At 39.3% G+C, this 20628-nt stretch overlaps 1 protein-coding gene across 3 annotated transcripts; it reads right to left on the bottom strand.

Annotated features, from left to right (window-relative positions):
• Window positions 1-783: 783 nt before the first annotated feature.
• Window positions 784-19958, bottom strand: LOC142176683 (uncharacterized). 3 transcript variants are annotated; one of them, XR_012705409.1, is made up of 2 exons: window positions 2546-19958; window positions 784-981 (listed from the first exon to the last, which is right to left on the bottom strand). XR_012705409.1 is itself a non-coding variant. In XM_075244821.1 (2 exons), the coding sequence occupies exon 2, from the start codon at window positions 15668-15670 to the stop codon at window positions 14600-14602; it is 1071 nt and encodes a 356-aa protein (XP_075100922.1). In that variant the 5' UTR covers window positions 15671-18316; window positions 19275-19958; the 3' UTR covers window positions 1924-14599. The 3 variants fall into 3 exon arrangements, 2 of the variants coding, with proteins under 2 accessions (XP_075100922.1, XP_075100923.1); XM_075244821.1 differs by lacking the exon at window positions 784-981 and having other exon boundaries at window positions 1924-18316; window positions 19275-19958; XM_075244822.1 differs by lacking the exon at window positions 784-981 and having other exon boundaries at window positions 1924-15662; window positions 19275-19958.
• Between the last annotated feature and the right edge of the window lie 670 nt (window positions 19959-20628).

Below are 20628 nucleotides of genomic sequence, written 5' to 3'. Positions count from 1 at the left end.
TGTCCCAAGTCACCAATTTTAATCCCCAATCGAGGAAAAGAATGACTCCATATTACAGTCTGCGTACCAGAAATCCGGATAAGGAATTCTGTTAACCCGGGAGAAGGTGTTAGGCATTCCCGAGTTCCGTGGTTCTAGCACGGTCGCTCAACTGTTATATTCGGCTTGATTATCTGATTTTATACAAATATGAACTTATGTGCAAATTTTATCTTTTAACCGCTTTATTATTATTGTTTTTAAAAGAAATATGAACATCGCTTAAAACACGTCTTTGGACTGCGTTACATGAAATGCACCCATAATCCGGAACACGTTTTATTTGATGTTTTGGGATTTGGATTCGGGTCGCATGAAATGCACACCCAGGCTTAAGAAAGTAAAATATTAAACACGCGCCTAAAGAGACTATCGCGTTATTATTTTGGGGAAGACCGTGAAATTCGCTAAACGGTCCTTCCGAATTCTAATTAAACCATACATTTTGTGAGGGCCCCGCAATCTATACGTTTTATTTGGCGAGGCTCGTCTCATTTTTATTTTTAAAGGATAAACCTACAATGACTATATTTTCTATTAAGTTCGTCTCTAAAATAAAAGAAAATCTCTTAATTATTTACATGCTGAAAAAACGTAACTTATTAGTTATTAGTTTACGGCTAATGCGAATGGAAAATTGCGATCGAGTTTGTACAAAAAAAACTGCTTTCATTTTATATTCTGTTATTCAATAATACTAGAACATGAGATTGACCATAATATCAAAACAGATTAATTATTCTCCGTAATTTAAACTAACATTATTAGATGAAGAAATTATACATATGCAACCTCATTATTCATTAATCATTCAACTACATCTTTATACGAAGAAAGAAAAATTATATTCAACCACAAATCTAAACAGGAGGAATTCAACAGGAACAAAGCCTGATTAATATTTCATTTTTTGCTTCAAGCCGAGATTGTACAAATGTGTACCTGGAAACAGCAGTACAAGAACAAAAGAAGGAGAAGTCAGCAGCAGTAATAACACAGCAACAGCAGATTCAGCAACATCGCAAACCAGTACAGTAGGAATAGCAGAAAACCCAGGAGACTATAAACGACTCCAAGTATAGTGAAGAAGTAAAAGGTAGGAAGGTTCTGACTATTTCAGATCTTAAGCGAGGCAATGAAGCAGTAACTATTCTTTTTCAACTTCAAAACTCTCCAAAATGAATTCTGCCCCTGTATATTCAGTGTATCCAGAATGTATATCGGGTGTATACTTCTCACTCCGCCCCCTCTTTTTTTCTTCTCTCTATCTAGTTTTTCCTCTCTTTTTTTCCACCCTTCTTCCTAAATTTTCTCTTCTATTTATAGCAAAATTTTTGAAATTTTCAGATTTGTTTTTTATTATTTTATTATTTTTTTAATTAAAAGAAATCCCACTTACAAATTGCTTTTATTTTTTTAGAAAAAGAAATCCCACCTTTATTTACTTTTATTTTTAAAATTCCAACTTTAATTACTTTATCTTATTTAAAATCCCACTTTTTATTTTTTTAAAAGAGAATCTCACTTTATTTAACTTTTCTTTAAAAAATAAACCACTATCTTTTCTTTTTCTTTTAAAAATGCTACTTTCAATTACTTTAAATTTTTTAAATTTTCAGATATCTTTATATTTATTTTTTAATTCCAACCTTCTTTTACTTTTAAATTTTTTAAAACTTTTTACTTTTTTTTTTAAATTTTCTACATTCTTTTACTTTTTTTTATTTTTTTATTTTTTATTTTTTTAAAATCATTTCCGAAATTACTATATATATATATTTTTTTTTTAAAAATAAAAATAATAAATAAAATAAAATATTTTCGGATTTTGTTTTTATATATATAAAAAAACAAAAAATAAAACTATTAATAGTGATAATTCACTTTTTATTTTTATTTTTTTATTTTTTTTGGTTTTGTTTTGTGTTGGACAAAAATGAAGAAGGGGTGTTGGGTTAATGGACTGGGTCGACCCGGTTCGAAATGGACTGGGTCGTAGGGAAGAGTGGGCCATTTTTTGGGCCTATAGCTTGAAATTGAAGAAGAGGCCCAATTCCGACTTTCTTTATATTTTCGCTCTCTTTTCTTCTTTTATTTTTCTAAAACTAAATTATAAAAATACTTAAACTATTATTAAGAACTAAATTAAGTTATAAAGGCGCAAATTAACTCCCAATAACAATTAACGCACAATTAAGTATTAATTAAGCATAAAATTGTATATTTGGACATTAAATGCTAAAAATGCAAACGATGCCTATTTTTGTAATTTTTAATTTTTGTAAAACAATTTTAATTACTAACAATTGTAGAATTAAATCATACATGCAAAATGCGACTTATTTTTGTATTTTTTATTAATTTAGCGAATAAACACGCACAGACAAATACAAATAATTCTTCCAAATATCACAAAATATCACAAAATTGCACACCAAAGAAAAATCATTTTATTTTTGAATTTTTTGGGAGTAATTCTCATATAGGGAAAAAATCACGTGCTTACAACTTCAATCATATCTTGAGCAGTTCGCGTCCTTCTCCACTTCAGCCCTTTGAGTCAATTTCTTTTTGCTCTTTTTTTCTTTTCTTTATTTTGGATTGAGACTCATTCTTTTGGTTGTCTCGAATCATGTGCCTCAAGGTCAAACCTACTCAGACACCAAAACAAACAAACGAACGAAATTTTTCTGCCCCAGTTTTCACTAGGAAAATTTCGTGAGTTATTGTAAACAAAATTCCGACTATTTCTTTGTTGAAAGCAATAAATAAGGATCATGTGTCTCTATGAGAAGTATATTAGGGAGTGGAGCACTATATCTATAAAAACTCAACCTTGGAGTGGAGACCCTATGTTGGAAAATGCGACCAGGGAGTGGAGGCCCTATGTCTGAAAAACTCAACTAGGGGTTGGAGACCCTATGTTGGCAAAAGGGCGACTAGGGGATGGAGACCCTATGTTTAAAACAATCTCAACTAGGGGTTGAAGACCCTATGTTGGCAAAAGGCAACTAGGGGATGGAGACCCTATGTCTAAAAAATCTCAACTAGGGGTTGGAGACCCTATGTTGGCAAAAGGCGACTAGGGGATGAAGGCTCTATGTTTAAAAATCTCAACTAGGGATTGGAGCCCTATGTTGGCAAAAGGCGACTAGGAAATGGAGGCCCTATGTCTAAAATCTCAACTAGGGATTGGAGCCCTATGTTGGCAAAAGGCGACTAGGGAATGGAGGCCCTATGTCTAAAATCTCAACTAGGGATTGGAGCCCTATGTTGGCAAAAGACGACTAGGGAATAGAGACCTATGTCTAAAATCTCAACTAGGAGTTGGAGCCCTATGTTGGCAAAAGGCGATTAGGGAATGGAGGTCCTATGTCTAAAAATTCTCAACTAGGGGTTAGAGACCCTATGTTGGCAAAAGGTGACTAGGGAATGAAGGCCCTATGTCTAAAAATCTCAACTAGGGATTGGACCCTATGTTGGCAAAATGCGACTAGGGAATGGAGACCTTATGTCTAAAAATTCTCAACTAGGGGTTGGAGACCCTATGTTGGCAAAAGGCGACTAGGGAATGGAGGCCCTATGTCTAAAAATCTCAACCAGGCATTGAAGCCCTATGTTGGCAAAAGGAGACTAGGGAATGGAGGCCCTATGTTGGCAAAAGGCGACTAGGGAATGGAGGCCCTATGTCTAAAAATCTCAACTAGGGGTTGGAGACCCTATGTTGACAAAAGGCGACTAGGGAATGGAGGCCCTATGTCTAAAATCTCAACTAGGGATTGGATCCCTATCTTGGCAAAAGACGACTAGGGAATGGAGGCCCTATGTCTAAAATCTCAACTAGAGATTGGAGCCCTATGTTGGCAAAATGTGACTAGGGGATATAGACCCTATGTCTAAGAATCTCAACTAGGGATTGGAGCCCTATGTTGGAAAAAGGCGACTAGGGAATGGAGGCCCTATGTCTACAATATCAACTAGGGATTGGAGCCCTATGTTGGCAAAATGCGACTAGGGAATGGAGGCCCTATATCTAAAAATCTCAACTAGGGATTGGATACTTATGTTGGCAAAAGGGTAAAAGATTGAGATTGGGGATTCTAAACTACCATTTTTGTTTGAATTTTATTCTTATCTCCTTTTTTTAATTTCATTTCATTTTTCATTTTTTAGTAAAAATGCAGGAAGGAATTTGGAGGAGACTTCCTTTTTGGATTGATTATTGTTGCAAAGCTGTTTCTAGCACTTGCACATTTCTTTTCCTTTTTTGGTTGCACCTGCTTCTTGCACGGTTGCTTTGGATTGCACCTGTTTCAATTTTTTCAAACAAAGAACAATTGTTAGTTTGAAACGGTGGTTGGTTTTGTGGACTTGATCATTTTTGATCACTTGATCTCGGCCCAACTCTTTTGGTGAGAACCTCTGCTGCTTGCTGGCTTTTCTGAAGATTGATCTCTCTTCTAAAACTGAGGAACTCAACTTTCCAAACTTTCCGGATGACGGTTCAACCGTGTGGGGCTTTGGACCTTTCACCTTATTCTCCCTCTAGGGGCTTTTGACTTTGGATTTCTTTTCATTTTCAATGACTTTGATTTCAGAGCATCGACCATCATGGCCAGTCGGGATCGACTTGATGCACTCGCTGAGGCTAGGTACTTTTCTTTGGGCTCGACTTTTATTAAGCAGAACCCTGTAAAACCAATCTTGCCACCTTTTCTTTGTATTAGTTTCGGAACAGAGTTAGATCGAAAGGGATTCAAAGAAAAGTAAACAAAGGAAAAGAAAGTGAATTTAAGGAGAAATGTCCCTTTTGGGGAGGAAAGAAGGACTTATCTGGAGTGCATGCAGACTTCAATAGACATGACATGCTTCTTAGACTGGATACCCAATCTGCACAACTATCCAACCTCTCATAAACCCATTATGACCCGTGTTTTAAAACCAAGAAACCTTTCCAGGACTCTTTCAGTGCCAATGGTGGTAAGGGATTTCTTCTTTTCGATCAACGGCGCCTTTTGCGGGTTTTCACCAATCAACCTCTCTCATTTCTCTTCTCACCGTCGCCTTATAGTGCTCTTTACGAGTTTTCACTAATAAGACTCTTTCATTTCAATTTCTCTTCTTTCCATCATCTTACGGTGCCCGTGGGTTTTCACCAATAAGACTCTCTCATTTTATTTCTCTCATCCTGATTGCATCGAATCCAAACAACTGCGTTTTCTGATTTCGAAAACCTTTCACTGATTGATCGGAAGGACTTGAACAAGGTTTGGGTAAAAAGAATTTGGATCGAATTACAACTTTGGAACCGTTCAAGCGGAGTCATCGCCGAACCATTATAACGTCTGCCCTAGTTTCACTTCTTGGGGGAAATTGGATTTTTGTTTTGGTGTGACTGAACCCCAGAGAAAGGCTGCCTATGTATCCTTTTGGAATTGAGTCGAACGTAATTCAGGGAAACATTGTTTTTGATTTCTTTTGTTTTTTTGTTTTGTTTTCTCTTTATTTTTCTTTTTTTTTCTTTTTTTTTTTGTTTTTGATTTCTCTCTCTCTCTCTCTCTCTCTCTCTCTCTCTCTCTCTCTCTCTCTCTCTCTCTCTCTCTCTTTAACGTCTTCGAATTCCAAAGAGGGTAATGAAAGAAAGGTAATCGGCTCAAAGGGTTAGCAAAGGATTGGAATGTTTGGAGTAGCGAGAAGGAAAGCCTTCGTCATCCCAATCAGATAATGTTATTGTTGCAGAAGGATTATACATAGTACCTTTTGACTGCATCTGCATTTACAGCTGTTTTAGGGTCATTTCCTTCAATGTCTACCAGATATAATGCCCCTTTTGGCAACAATTTTCTGACAATGTAGGGCCTTTCCACTTAGGAGCAAACTTTCCTTTTGTTTCTTGATGATGGGGAAGAATACGTCTTAAAACGAGTTGCCCCACTTCAAAATTTCTAGGCCGCATTTTCTTGTTGTAGGCACGGGCCATTCTTTGTTGATACAACTGCCTATGGCAGACTGTGGCCATTCACTTTTCATCGATCAGGGTTAACTGTTCCAGACGAGTTTTGACCCACTCACTGTCTTTAATTTCAGCTTCAACAATGATCCGGAGGGAAGGGATTTCAACTTCTGCGGGTATTACGGCTTCAGTGCCATAAACCAAAAGATACAGGGTTGCTCCGACTGATGTGCGCACAGTAGTGCGATATCCCAACAATGCAAATGACAATTTTTCATGCATTGCCTGGAGCTTTGAATCATCTTTCTTAAAATCTTTTTGATGTTCTTGTTTGCTGCTTCGACGACACCATTGGCTTTAGTCCGATAAGGAGTAGAGTTCTGATGCTTTATCTTGAATTGTTCACATATCTCTCTCATCAAATGACTATTCAAATTTGCAGGATTATCTGTAATGATAGTTGCGGGAATACCAAAACGACAGATGAGATTGGAGTGCACAAAGTCTACCACAGCTTTCTTGGTGACAGATTTGAGAGTAATTACTTCAACCCACTTTGTGAAGTAGTCGATGGCGACCAATATGAACCTATGCCCATTTGAAGCTTTCGGCTCAATTGGCCCAATGACGTCCATGCCCCAGTCAACAAATGGCCAAGGTGCTGACATGGGATGCAGTTCTGTAGGCGGTGCATGAATCAAATCACCGTGCACCTGACACTGATGACATTTTCGGACGAAATAAAACAATCTTTTTCCATAGTCATCCAGTAATAACCTGTTTGGAGGATTTTTTTGCCAAAACATACCCGTTCATGTGGGGTCCGCACACTCCTGCGTGCATTTCATACATGATTCTTCCGGCCTTTCGGCGTCAACACATCTTAACAAGTTGAGATCCGGAGTCCTTTTGTACAAGACATCATCGCTCAAGAAGAAACCACTTGCGTGCCGTCTAATGGTTCTCTTTTGGTCTCCACTGGCTTGCTCGGGGTATTTTTTAGTTTTCAGAAATCTTTTGATATCATGATACCATGGCTGAATATTAGGTTCTACCTCAACTGTATTGCAGTAACCGTGCCTTTCTCGGATTTGGATTTTCAAAGGATCAATGTGGATATTGCCTGGGTATGGCAGCATCGAGGCCAAAGTAGCGAGCGCATCGGCTAAATCATTGTGACAACGAGGAACGTACCTGAACTCAACTGACTTGAATCGCCTGCTAAGATCTTCCACATGTTACCTATAGAGAATTAGTTTAACATCTCGAGTTTCCCATTCTCCTTGAGCTTGTCGGATAATCAGATCCGAATCTCCCATGATTAACAATTCTTCGACATCTTAGTCAATTGCCATGTTCATACCCATGATGCAGGCTTCTTAGTCGGCTATGTTGTTTGTGCAGAAGAACTGAAGCCAGGCTGTGGCTGGATAGTGCTGACCCGTGGGTGAGATCAAGATTGCTCCAATTCTAATGCCTTTGGCGTTCACAACTCCATCGAAGAACATTTTCGATGCATTGGTATCTTCTGATGTAATCTTAACTGAATTTACCTCTTCGTCCGAAAAGTAGGTACTCAAGGGTTGGTATTCATCATCAACCGGGTTTTCAGCTAGGTGATCCGCTAAAGCCTGGCTTTCATTGCCGTGCTGGTGACATAGACTATGTCAAATTCAATGAGCAGGATCTGCCATTTTGCTAATCTTCCTGTGGGCATTTGCTTCTGGAATATGTACTTCAGGGGGTCCATCCTGGTGATGAGATAAGTGGTGTAGGCCAACAAATAACGCCTCAACTTCTGAGCGACCCAAGTTAGGGCGCATCAAGTCCTTTCAAACAAGGTATATTTGGCTTCATAACTTGTGAACTTTTTGCTCAAATAGTAGATTGCCTGCTCTTTCTTTCCGCTCACATCGTGTTGCCCGAGGACACAACCGAAGGAATTTTCCAAGACTATTAGGTATAAATACAAAGGCCTCCCCAGTTCAGGTAGGACCAAGACTGGTGGGTTCGACAGATTTTCTTTGATTTTGTCAATGGCTTCTTGACACTCGTCTGTCCATTTGATTGCCACATCTTTCTTCAACATCTTGAATATGGGTTCACATGTGGATGTCAACTGAGCAATGAACCGGCTGATATAATTCAACCTGCCCAACAAGCTCATCACCTCTTTTTTGGTTCTTGGAGGAGGCAAATCCCGAATAGACTTTATCTTTGTTGGATCTAGCTCAATGCCCCTCCGACTGACTATAAATCCCAAGAGTTTGCCAGACGGAACTCCAAATGCACATTTAGCTGGATTTAGCTTCAAGTCTTACTTACGCAGCCGCTCAAAGAACTTTCTCAGGTCCCGAACATGGTCGTCCTGTGTTCTAGATTTCATGATAACATCGTTTACATACACCTCGATTTCTTGGTGCATCATGTCGTGAAAGATGGCAGTTATAACCCTCATATAACTTGTCCCAGCATTCTTTATACCAAAAGGCATGACCCTATAGCAATAGGTTCCCCAAGGTGTTGTAAATGCTGTCTTCTCCGCATCTTCCTCGTTTATTAAGACCTGATGATACCCAACATAACAATCCACAAAAGACTATATCTCATGTTTGGCACAGTTTTCAACGAGGATGTGGATTTTCGGCAAAGGGAAGTTGTCTTTGGGACTTGCTTTATTCAAGTCTCGATAGTCAATGCACACCCGAGTTTTCCCGTCTTTCTTTGGTATGGGAACTACATTAGCTAGCCATACGGTGTATCGGACCACTTGGATCACCCCCGCTTTCAACAGTTTGGTAACTTCTTCTTTGATCTTGTCACTAATATTAGTTTTGAACTTTCTTTGCTTTTGCTGGATAGGGGGATAATCAGGGTAAGTCGACAACTTGTGGACCACCAAATCGACACTCAATCTTGGCATGTCATCGTAAGACCAAGCAAACACATCTTTGAACTCAAATAAAAGTTGGATCAAGGCATCCCTAGTTCTTTCATCTGTGTGAATGCTTATCATGGTCTCTTGGACCTCTTCTGAATTACCCAAATTTACCGGCTCAGTTTCATTTAAGTTTGGCTTAGGTTTATTCTCAAATTGCTCCAATTCTTGATTTATTTCCCTAAAATCCTCTTCTTCATCGTATTCTGGTTCTTGGTTCATTATTTCACAATTAGATAGTGTGTTTGGATATGGTATGAAGTCCGTAAGCATGTCATGTTATTTAAAGCCACATTATTAGAACTGAAAGAAAAAATAAGAGAGAAAAAAATAACAAAGATCAGATATAGTAAAGAGAGATGAACGATGAAATATTGATTTTATTTCATTGAATTTGAAGATAACAGGGTTTACATTGGAAATTAAAGACATGAAACTAAATAAAACGTCCGAGTTACACCCTGAGTAACTCGTGATGCAGAAAAAGTGGCAGGATTGGACTACCAGGATTCTCGCCTGATTGGGAACGGAGTAGCCTTCCAATTTTGCAGCTTGGCATTGGGTCCCATGTATAGCACCTCAGCGGTGCTTGAGTCTTCCCCTGGTTGGACCATGTAGGTTTCATACAGCATTTGCCTCATAGCCCCACAGATTTCTTCAATTTCCTCGGCCGTGAAGGCCTCATCTTCCTCTTCCTCATTGTATTTAGGCCTGACAAATGTTCTATAAAGATGTGGAATCGGCTGAGGCAAGACCCAACCATTGTTCTTTCGTTCATCTGCCCATTTTCCATCAGCAGGCGTGGTTTGAAAACCTACCCCAAAGAACTTCTCACTAGTAGCCAGGGTGATAGGTTCAGTAATTCCTTGCAATAAAGTCCCGGGCCCCTTCCCGGGTTTGTAACCATGTCTGATCATTTCTTTGGCAACCATAATTGATGCATTTGAGAGAAAGGGTTGAGGACACGGGTTTCCTTCTTCACATTGGTCCGCGACCACAACCTCAAAAGCTTGATAGACTATATGTTCACTTCCTTCTCTAGCTTCAAGACACGGGAATGATGGGTCTCGGTAGATCGACTGCTCATCTTCTCCATGAACTACAATCTCCTGGTTTTCATGTTCGAATTTCACCATCTAGTGGAGAGTAGAAGGTACAACCCCTGCTGCGTGAATCCAAGGTCTTCCCAAGAGGAAATTATAGGAAGTATCTATGTCCAAGACCTGAAAGGTCACCTCGAAAGAATCAAATCAATCTCACCAATGGTATCTCTCTTAATGCCATCGAAGGCAAGCACGCAGACGTTGTTGGGCCTGATTCTCTCGGTACTGATCTCCATTCTTTGCAGGGTTGAGAGAGGGAAAATATCTACCCTAGAACCACCATCTAGCATGACCCTTTTCACATAATATCCCTTGCATTTAACCGTCAGATGAAGGGCTTTGTTGTGGGCGGCCCCTTCCGGGGGCAAATCATTCTTGCTGAAAGAGATTTGATTGACTGCAAAAAACCTTTCCACCATCCTCTCTAGATATTCCACAGTGGTTTCAATAGGTACGTATGCTTCATTGAGAGTTTTGATCAACACTTTTTGATATTCAGTTGAATTCATTAGCAAAGACAACAAAGAGACTTGAGCAGGAGACTTCCGGAGTTGGTCAATTATCTCGTAGTCCGCCATTTTCATTTTCTAGAAGAACTCTTCTACTTCTTCAGCACTCACTGGCTTCTTGGGTGGGAAACGCTTCTTTATGGCATTATTCACTTCCTCCAGATTGAGGTATTTCTCAGCCGGGTTATTTTCCTGAACTTCTCCCGAGATCTCTTTACCTCTGTAAGTTACTACCGCTTTGTTGTAGTTCCATGGAACGACAGTGGGATCTATCATGGGCCTTTGCTGTGCGTGGCCAATAACCACAAGCTCATTCAGCCTTGGTGGAATTACTGGTCCCCGCACCACGTAGGTCCCTTTAGGCACATACATTTTAGATCCCTTGTTTAGCTCAAACCTTCTTGGAGGGCTTAATGACATCTATTATTTCTTGTGGCCCCGGGGAACATAAAGAACGACATCTTTTGAAGGCGCTGCCCCAGTTTCAGTTTCCACTTTCTTTTCTGTATTCTGAGGGGTGGGTTTACTCTTCTCCTCCCCCTTGTCTTGTTTTGCGATAGCCTTTGGCTTCTTTTCCACATCAGCTATGGCAATGATGGCTTTTAGAGCTGGGTTAAACTCCTTGTCTTCACAAATCATTCCAATAACTAGCCCATTGTTGTGAGCCGATAATAGATTGTTGGTTACATTTGGAACGTCTTCATCCTTTAGAACTATTCTCTTTTGTTCTATTAGATTTTCCACAGCCCTCTTCACGGTCCAACAATCATCTGTATCATGCCCTTCCGCCCCTGAGTGGTAAGCACATCGAGTACCGGATCTGTAAGTAGGTGACGCTGGGTTCTGTCTGGTTTGGGGTACAGGCTGCAACAAACCCATCTGGACAAGTTTGGGGAAAAGGCTGGAATATGACTCACCAATGGGTGTGAAGTTTGGCATCTTGGGTGGTTCCCGAGCACGGAAGTTGTTCTGTGGAGGTCGGGGATTATACTGAGCTTGGTAAGGAGGTTGATTTCTGGGAAATGGAGCTCGGTTTTGATTAAATTATTATTGTGGCCTAACGTAGGGTTGGGCATTCATCACTGCGTATGGTTGATGAACCATATCATAAGCCACATCCAGTGGGGATAGTAATGTTGTGGAATTCTTTCAGAGAAATAAGGTCTAAGTGGCCAGGGTTTTCTTACACTTAAAGTTGCCATTGCCACTTCTTCCTTCTTCTTTCGGTTTTCTACACCTCTAGACCCGCCTTGGATTGCTTGGGAGGTAGCCTTTATAGCAGACTGACTCAAGATTCACCCTGTTTTTAAACCATTCTCAACCATTTCACCGATTTTGATGGCCTCGGCAAATGGCTTCCCCATCGCAGATATCATGTTCTGATAATAATCAGAAACCATCTCTGTTTTGTCCATTGGAGGCTTGACTCTGGCCGCTTGTTCGCGCCATTTGACAGCGTACTCTCAGAAGCTCTTCGAGGACTTCTTCTTTAGATTTGACAATGAATTCCTGTCAGGGGCAATGTCAGTGTTATATTGAAACTACCTGACAAAGTTCCGAGCCAGGTCATCCCAGATATGCCAACGAGATATATCCTGATCCATATACCATTCAGAAGCAATGCCGACCAAACTCTCTCCAAAGTAAGCCATGAGAAGCTCCTCTTTTCCGCCTGTTCCCCGCAATTGGTTGCTGTACCTTTTAAGGTGGGCTATGGGATCCCCATGCCCGTCATATTTTTCAAATATCGGGGTTTGAAACCCAAGGGTAAATGTACGTACGGGAACATGCACAGGTCAGCATAAGATACACTCTTTTTCTAACTTAGACCCTGTATATTTTTGAGACTTTGCTCCATGCTTCTCATCTTTCTGGTAATCTCCTCTTGTTCAGGGGTTTTTGTGGTTTTCTCCATCCCTGCGGCAAACTCGTACCGAGGCGGCTGAGGGTAAGCATTGGTAGTAAACTGGGTAGGTTCCAATAGGAAAGATGGTGCTTGAAATGTTTAGGAAGATGGATTGAAACTAGGCCTGGGTAGAGTAGGTTGTGCCGTATATGAACAAGGTGGCACGGTGAATATGTTTGAAGCCGCACCTGAAGTTAACACCTGGGGGCGAACCTCAGAAGGTGTTCTAGCAAAGTGGGCTGAAATGGTAGGATATCCTAGTGGGGTGTTTGGATAATTTATGGGGATGTTGGAAGTCACACTTGCCCTGGGAAATAGCTCAGGAATCCAGGTATCGCACTTGGTGGTTCTCTTCCGTTGGCCCAGGCGTCCCACATTTCCATCATGCAGAGATGCAAAATTCTATTTTCCTCAGCAGTTACTGACTCAGAAGTTGGGATGGCCGAGATCGGGCTATCCTCCGGAATAGGAACTGTTGGCAGATGACTTTTCGAAGACATTTCAACACTTCCTTTCAACCTTGTGAAGTACGGATGTGAAGCCAGACTACCACAAAACCAACGACTTTAATACAGAACCTGTACTTAATAGTAGACAACAAACCAGTCAGTTTGAAGCAATTAATACATAGGTAATTGCACGTTGGGGTGTGATGCACCTATACAGTTAAATGTGTTTCTACATGTTTCGCAATGGTTGCGTGTTTCATCCTGGCTTTTGCTTATTTTCCCAATTTTCTTTTCTTTCCACTTTGGCTCTTTGACGTTTCTCCTCTTATTCCCATTTTCCTCTCTTTTCTTTCCTCTCTTTCCTTGCTCTTTTTTTTCATTTTTCTTTTGGTTTTTCTTTGGCTCTTTTTCTCTTTCTTTTTGTTTTTTTTTTCCGGTTTTTTCCTTCCACATCCCTCTTTTATTTGAGTTATTTACAAAAATTATGACCGGATACGATGAGGATTGCCTTCACGACGCCGCATGAATCAGATCATTACGTAGTTCAAGAAATAAATGCAAAATAAAGCATTTTTTTTCTTTTCAAATTTTCATTAAAACAAAACCTTTAATTTTTTCTATTACAAAGACTCGATCCTACATACTTGAGAATTGAAAACTACAACAGACTCGAAACAGACTTTAGGGAATGAAAATACAAACTCGGAAAAGAAAACACAATTAGGAGTACATCAGTGCCTCCAATCTTGTCCTAGGAACACCAACTGGTCTTGACGCGGGCTTACGTGCCATGTCATCCTAGAGGCGATAGAGATCGTCCATTATCTGGAGGACAAACATCATTACTGAGGCGAAGAACATGGACCTGGTCATGTCCTCGTACTCGTTGTATTTCATCATGATGTATTCGGCGATTCTGCTAACCCTTCCACTGATGATGCCCTTTTCTTACAACAACCGCCCAATCTGCTGAGATCTAGCCTCTAAGACCTGAGTGGCAGTATGATTCTGTTCTTGCAAATGCTGTAGGTCTCCCCTCTAGCTGTGCCATCAAAGCATAACAATATTCTCTCTTGGCTTTGAAGCTCTTGGTTTGTTTGGCCATTTCATTCTCGAGGGTGATTAGCTTTTTCTTCAAATTTGTGACTTCTCCATCGTATTTCATTTTTAGTTGTCGAACAAACTCTGCCCGCCCCTCGGTGTTCTTTGCCAACTATGTTCTAGCTCTTGCCAAACTGCCTTCGAATTTTTCTAGATCATTCCCGTACTCGCATATTTTATTCCTAAGGCCGTTAATGAGTTTTTCATCTGCTCGGCTTCTTTCCGGATTCTTGGAAGCTATCTTCATCCTTTGGATCTGGGCCCAGAGGATTTCATTTTCTTGGGCTAATTTTTTCTTCTCGCCTTCATCTGCAGTGACTTGCACATCACTATCGAACTTGAGATCTCTAATTTGTCCTTCTAACCTACTTATGGTGGCCCGATATTCATTTTCTTTTGCCAACCACTCCCACTGTTCTTGTAATGCTTCGACAAACTCTTGGAGGTGGGGTCTTTTAGCTGGCCTTCGAAACTCAACTTTCCTTTTGTACCAAGCGAGGTAACCGAGCGAGACTTCACCTCTGGATAGATCACGCACTCGGGTATTTGCTGTCAGATGTTGGCATTCACTCCAAATCTGGCGAACTACTCTTTCGTGAAACTATCCATCAGAACGGATCTCGACCACATGGCGGCTAAGGTCTTCATCCTTGGGCACTATTTGACATCTCCTTAGTTGTCTCAAAACCCAGTATGAGGCATAAGGCTGGATGCTTTTGAGACCCATCAGGAGGAAGTGAGGACCGGTAGCTGGCATGTATATGATTTCATCTACAGAAAGCCAACCCAACGTCCACTCTGTTTGATTTGCAGTGACGGAGCAGAGGCAAGATATCCATTCTATGACCCCTTCTGGCATGTTAAACCCGTCGACCCTTGTATAAAACTCCCCTATGCAGCTTTTCCCTGTCGACCCATAGTTCATGTACTGAGGACGATGACATAGATGCTTAATCATCCACATTTGTAGCAGCAAGTTGCACCCTTCAAAAAAGTTTCCTCCGGCTTTACAAGATGTGAGAGCTCGGAAGATTTCAGACACTATCATGGGTGCGAGGGTGCTTTTGTCCTGAGTAAGCAAAGTGTTGACGACCCCAGCTATCCTTACATCGATATTTCCATTTTTCCTGGGAAACACTAGAAGTCCCAAAAATACCACCAAGAAAGCGAAGCACCTGTGTTTTTCCCATTTTAGTTGGTTCCCTTTGCTGCGAATTTTGCTTTCAGGATTGTTGAAACCCCCTATGTGTCCGTATCGCTGGTATATGAACTGTGGAGTGGAAAAACCAGCTGCCAAATCTGGGTATTGGACTCCTCTACTTATCTTTAGCAAATCTAGAAACTTGTGCAGAGTGACAGCTCTTGGAGTGACCAAATACTTGTGTCTCAAAGATTCAGTGCTCCCAATATACCCAACTATCTCTTCCAAAGTGGGTGTGAGTTCAAAATCCGAGAAATGGAACACATTGTGAGCTGGATCCCAAAACGTAACCAGTGCCTTTATTATGTCTCCTCTAGGACTGATCTTCAATAACCCGGTGAGACCCCCCAAGTAAAGTTTGACCACATCTTGTCCCGATTCACCCAGATCTTCCCACCACATATACAGTTCCAAAGGAATCTTGGTCATGACCGTCATTGGCAAGTTTTGACTCGTGCTCATTCTGCACATTTAAATTAAGGTGATTGATTTTAAAACAAAACGAATTTTTACAAAAGAGGTCAATTTTGCAAACATTTAAATAACATGGCTACTTTTACAAATATGGCCTTCAACACTTCGAAAGGGAAGATTTTAGGGTTGTGCTTGTCGGGTAGCCAAAAATTTGAAAAAGGGTAGTAGGTGGTTATTCTTGCAAAAATAGCCTTCTGGCGTCCTTTTGGAGACATTTTGGGCTATTTAGACAAGAACGACACTACCTAGTTTTATTTAAGACAGAATAACAACATTTCATTTTTTGGGTTATTTTTGCAAAAATGGAGTTGGACCCGATGAGGGTTGCCTACGTATCCCACATCCGGTGAGAATCAAACTTGCGTAGTTCGGTTAGTTTTGACAAAATAAAATAGAGAAAAGACATGAAACTTTTGAAACCAAATTCGTTTTTCTTCAAAATTTCGGCAGAGTTTCAGCATATTTTGGACACCAGGTTTTTCTCAAAGGCGGGTAATCAATTCTCTCATACCTCAATTTTATTTTCCCAATTCCTTCCCTATTCTAGCAACCGATCAACATGCAAACTGAAGAAAATAACTGTACAAGTAGCACGTAGAATATGCATCAGGATGGTCTTTGATTCTGGGGTCCACTTGTCCTAGACGGACCCAACCCTTGTGTTGAGTCCTCAAAGTCAAATGCACATGATGCAAACAAACGTTCCTACTAGGGATTCGGCATGAGGTTGAGTTATTCTAATTTTAAAACCTGGGTATATTGTTCTAGACTTGTGTACCCGAACAGACAATCGAGCCGGGGGGGGGGGGGGCTACGTACCGGGAACCAAAAGGCCATCCGGCTTTATAACTTGTTCGAGCCTCTTTCTTTTTTTCAAGGTATGACACTAACAGAAAGAGGAGTCACGCCAGCGTGCACATCCCCGAAGATGAGAAGAGAAGGGTTTCGTAACAGTTCAAATAATATCAAAGCGGTAAAAGCGACATTTAGCACATTAGGCCCAAACATGCAATAAACAATCAGATAATAAATAAAAGCCAATTATAAAAGTTATTCTAAGCTCTAATTCTTAAACCTTGAAAAAAAGTTCTGGGTTATGATCCCCAGCAGAGTCGCCAGAGCTGTCACACCTCCTTTTTTCCTACCCCGAGGGTATGTAAGGGGAGTTTTTTCAATTTAAGTGACATTATTCGAAATAGGATTATTTATTTGATTTTTTAGAGTCGCCACTTGGGATAATTTATTTGGTGTCCCAAGTCACCGGTTTATTTTTAAATCCCAAATCGAGGAAATTCGACTTTCCTTTTGAAGTCTCCGTACTAGAAATTCTAAGTAAGGAATTCTGTTAACCCGGGAGAAGGTGTTAGACATTCTCGTATTCCGTGGTTCTAGCACAGTCGCTTAAACTATTAAGATTGGCCTAATTATCTGATTAACTACATGTTTTAAAACCTATTGTGCATTTGTTACCTTATAACCGCTTTTATTTAATTATTGCTACATATTGCGAATCATGTCACGGGAACCGTACCCACGATCTACAACATATTTAATTCTTTAAAGATTAAACTGTGGCCGGGTCACATAAATGTACCCCGGATTTTAGTAATTAAGCATCACAAACTACGTCATGGGAGCCGTACTCGTAGCTATGACAATTATTTAATTAACGCGCCTAAAGCAAACTACGAAAGTTCAAGGCGTTTTCTATACTAATTTTTATATTTCTATGAGGGCCATAAATTAAAGGATTTTTATTTGTGTATGGCACACCCCAAATTATTTTATCTAAATTTTGTGAGGGCCAAGTGTTATAAATTTAAAGCATGGTGCACTTCAGGTTATTCTTTAAAAAAAGGGTTGTATATATTTTAAAGGCAAACTAGAGGTATTTTTATTTTTTAAACTAATTTAAAACTAATTATTACAACCACACTACGGGAACCGTACCCGTAGTTGTAATAATTTTAATTGCGTGCCTAAAGCAAGCTACAATATTGAATTATTTTTCATAAACTAGTTTTGGGATTAGTGTAATTCTCCCAACTCTACTCTAGTCACAGTAACGATCATATCCGAGTGTCAATAACACAAAAAATATCACGCTTTGTCTCATCATATAGGAACTGTATGCCCACATAATAATTGTGGTTAAAATACTTAAAGCATACAATCCACCATGCATACAGACGCATCAGATGACACATTTATCAAACCAACAACTCATAGGCTATGCTATATCATTAGAGTGCTAGAATAAGAACATAAAAAATATATATACAAAACAATACATAAATGAGCCAACAAACCTAGCAATGAGGGAAGTAGTGCAACAGAAATGAGAACATTTTGTCTCACCATTTCTTTATCACATGATATACCCATTAAAATCCTGTTTAAGAATTGCGTCCACATAGCCACGTAAGTAGTACCAAGGCATTATCAACTCACAATGCTCTTGTAACTTAACTATGGAATTTCCTACCAACAGCCACATATCTCATCCCAATTGGAACTTCATACATGAACTCTTTCTACGTAAACAACCTCTCACATTTGCAACTAACGGGATTTTTGCATTCAATTTAAGCCTAAACAGAGAAACATACACTTCGAAAGCTGAACACTTCTTAGCAGTCATGCCTTCATGGATTCAAAGTGAGAAATGTATATAATCAGAAGTACGAAGAGTACCTCGACAACAACATTAAGAGTCTAAAATAGTCAAGCAAAAGAGCGCAGGAAACATCACAGGAGTAGCAGAGCAGCAATTGCAGTTCAATTGAAGTTTTTAAAGCTAAAATTTCAGAGGTTTTCTCTACTGAAGATGAGAATGAATATGAGTGAAATGAAATCTCTGGAAAATGCAGTGAATTCATGTGTCAATGAACGAGAGATGTTAGAATTTCTAAGTGCAAGAGTCAGGTGAAGGTTTGTGGGTAAGCAAAATCGGAGAAGGGTTCTTTCTTTGACAGTAGCAGATACTGAGAAATCATTGGCACGCGGATGGGAGGCAACCAACGTTAGAGCTTCCCATTGCTATGCTGCCTCATTCATAATCTTTAGTGTTTTACATATTCTTGGTTGAGCACATACAGTCATGGAGAAACACTAGCATACATGAAACTAAAGTTTAGATCACACACTAAAGCACATATGACAATAATTGATTTTTGAGTCTCAAACTACTCTATTAATTACATAGAACAACACAAAATCAAGCACATACGAGTACCAGCAGCCATTTAGAGTCACTTGACATCTCTGTTCGAAAATAATGATACATTTGATTCAATGACAACACCCTAAAGGGGTCAGATTTTCGAATGAGAATAACGATACTTAATTTTCGGCACCTTAAACCAAACGAACGAGGCTGAGACCAAACAGAAAACCTTATGAAGAAAGTTAAGAAAATCGACTCACTCTTAATCTCAACAAAAGCAAGATGTATCTAAAAGATTTAAAAACAGAGCACATTCATCATATCAAACTGACAGAATTTTAGGCATTTAATTCGTCTAAATCCAACAGAAAGCAACATTTTTTTTATTATCATTTGAATAACATATCAGACAAGAGGAAATGGTAAGCCAAGAACCTGAAAGATGCAAGCCTTTTCCAATAATAAAGAATCGTCGACGACGCTTCGAATCCCAAACTCCGGACAAGAGAAACAACAGCTAAATCTCAACAGGAAATCACGAGCTTGAACTGAATAAAACACTGCCTTTTGGTAATTTTCTTTGGATTTTTTCACTTGAAAATAGACGAAATAAAACTCCAAAGAATGATGAACTCAAACCATTTTTTATATGTTTTCTGAAAAGAAAAGAAGCAGACTGAGGAAGAAAAAGGGCTTGAAGAAAAGTGACGACTAAAAACCCTAGAAATTGACTGAGTTTTCTGAAAATTTTCTCCGATTTTTCCTCCTCTAATTTTTCTTCTAACCTAGCACAAAAGACTTACCTCAAATATATAGCCCTCAAAAACTTTCGAAAATCTGCCCAAAAGTCCGAAAATCCCTCAAGTTTTTTGAACAATTTTGGGACAAATGGAGGGCGTGGATTGATTCACATCTATCCACGACTCCCATTCATCCAACAATTGTCCTTTTTGTACAGAAATTCGTATGATTTAGGAGAGAATATTCGAATTCCTTCTGACAAAAATCGTTAGGAACCAAATGACGTGGAGGGGGGACCATTTTGAGTGAACTCGGGTGAGTTATGACGAGTTGCGAGCTGAGGAAGACGATGAACAGTCACCAGCGCCGCTTCTCTGATTTTCCCTAGGGTTCCTGATTTGGGGAAAATTCTATCAGGTGTTTATATATTAAGGGAAACGGACGGTTCGGGTTGGCGGGTTAGCCCGATTTGGGCTGGGGCTGTAGAGAAATGTTTGGGCTGGGGGAATTAGATTAAAGATGGTCCAAATTAATTCTTTTCTAATTCCTCTATTATTTCTAATTTCCTTTTCTTTTCTTTTCTTTTTTTAATTAATAACCTAATAATTAAAAAAATCCTAAATTATCTAAAAATGTGAACTTAAACTAATTATAAAATTGTAAACAGTATTTAATTCTAAATTAAAAGAGAAAAATCAATAAACTAAATTTAAAGACACAGTGTAAAAATTAGCTATTTTTTGTGATTTTTCATTTTTATAAAACAACTAATTTACTAATTAATCTAAAAATGTAAAATTAAATCCTAAATGTAAGTGCAATATATTTTTGTATTTTTCATGAATTAAATAAAATTAAACATGCATAGAAAAATGCAAATAATTTTAAAATATTATACAATAATTCCTAGAATAACAAATAATTTAAAGAAAAATCTAATTCTTTGGAATTCTGTAGGAGTAATTCATGTGAGGCAAATCTCACGTGCTCATAACAGTTACTTGGATCTGATACAACAAAATAAGAGAAATGAAATGAGAGAGTCTTA

Source organism: Nicotiana tabacum, chromosome 22 (genome assembly GCF_000715075.1).
Source record: "Nicotiana tabacum cultivar K326 chromosome 22, ASM71507v2, whole genome shotgun sequence".
Classification (NCBI taxonomy): Eukaryota; Viridiplantae; Streptophyta; class Magnoliopsida; order Solanales; family Solanaceae; genus Nicotiana; species Nicotiana tabacum.
This window is presented reverse-complemented; position numbering and strand designations above follow the sequence as displayed.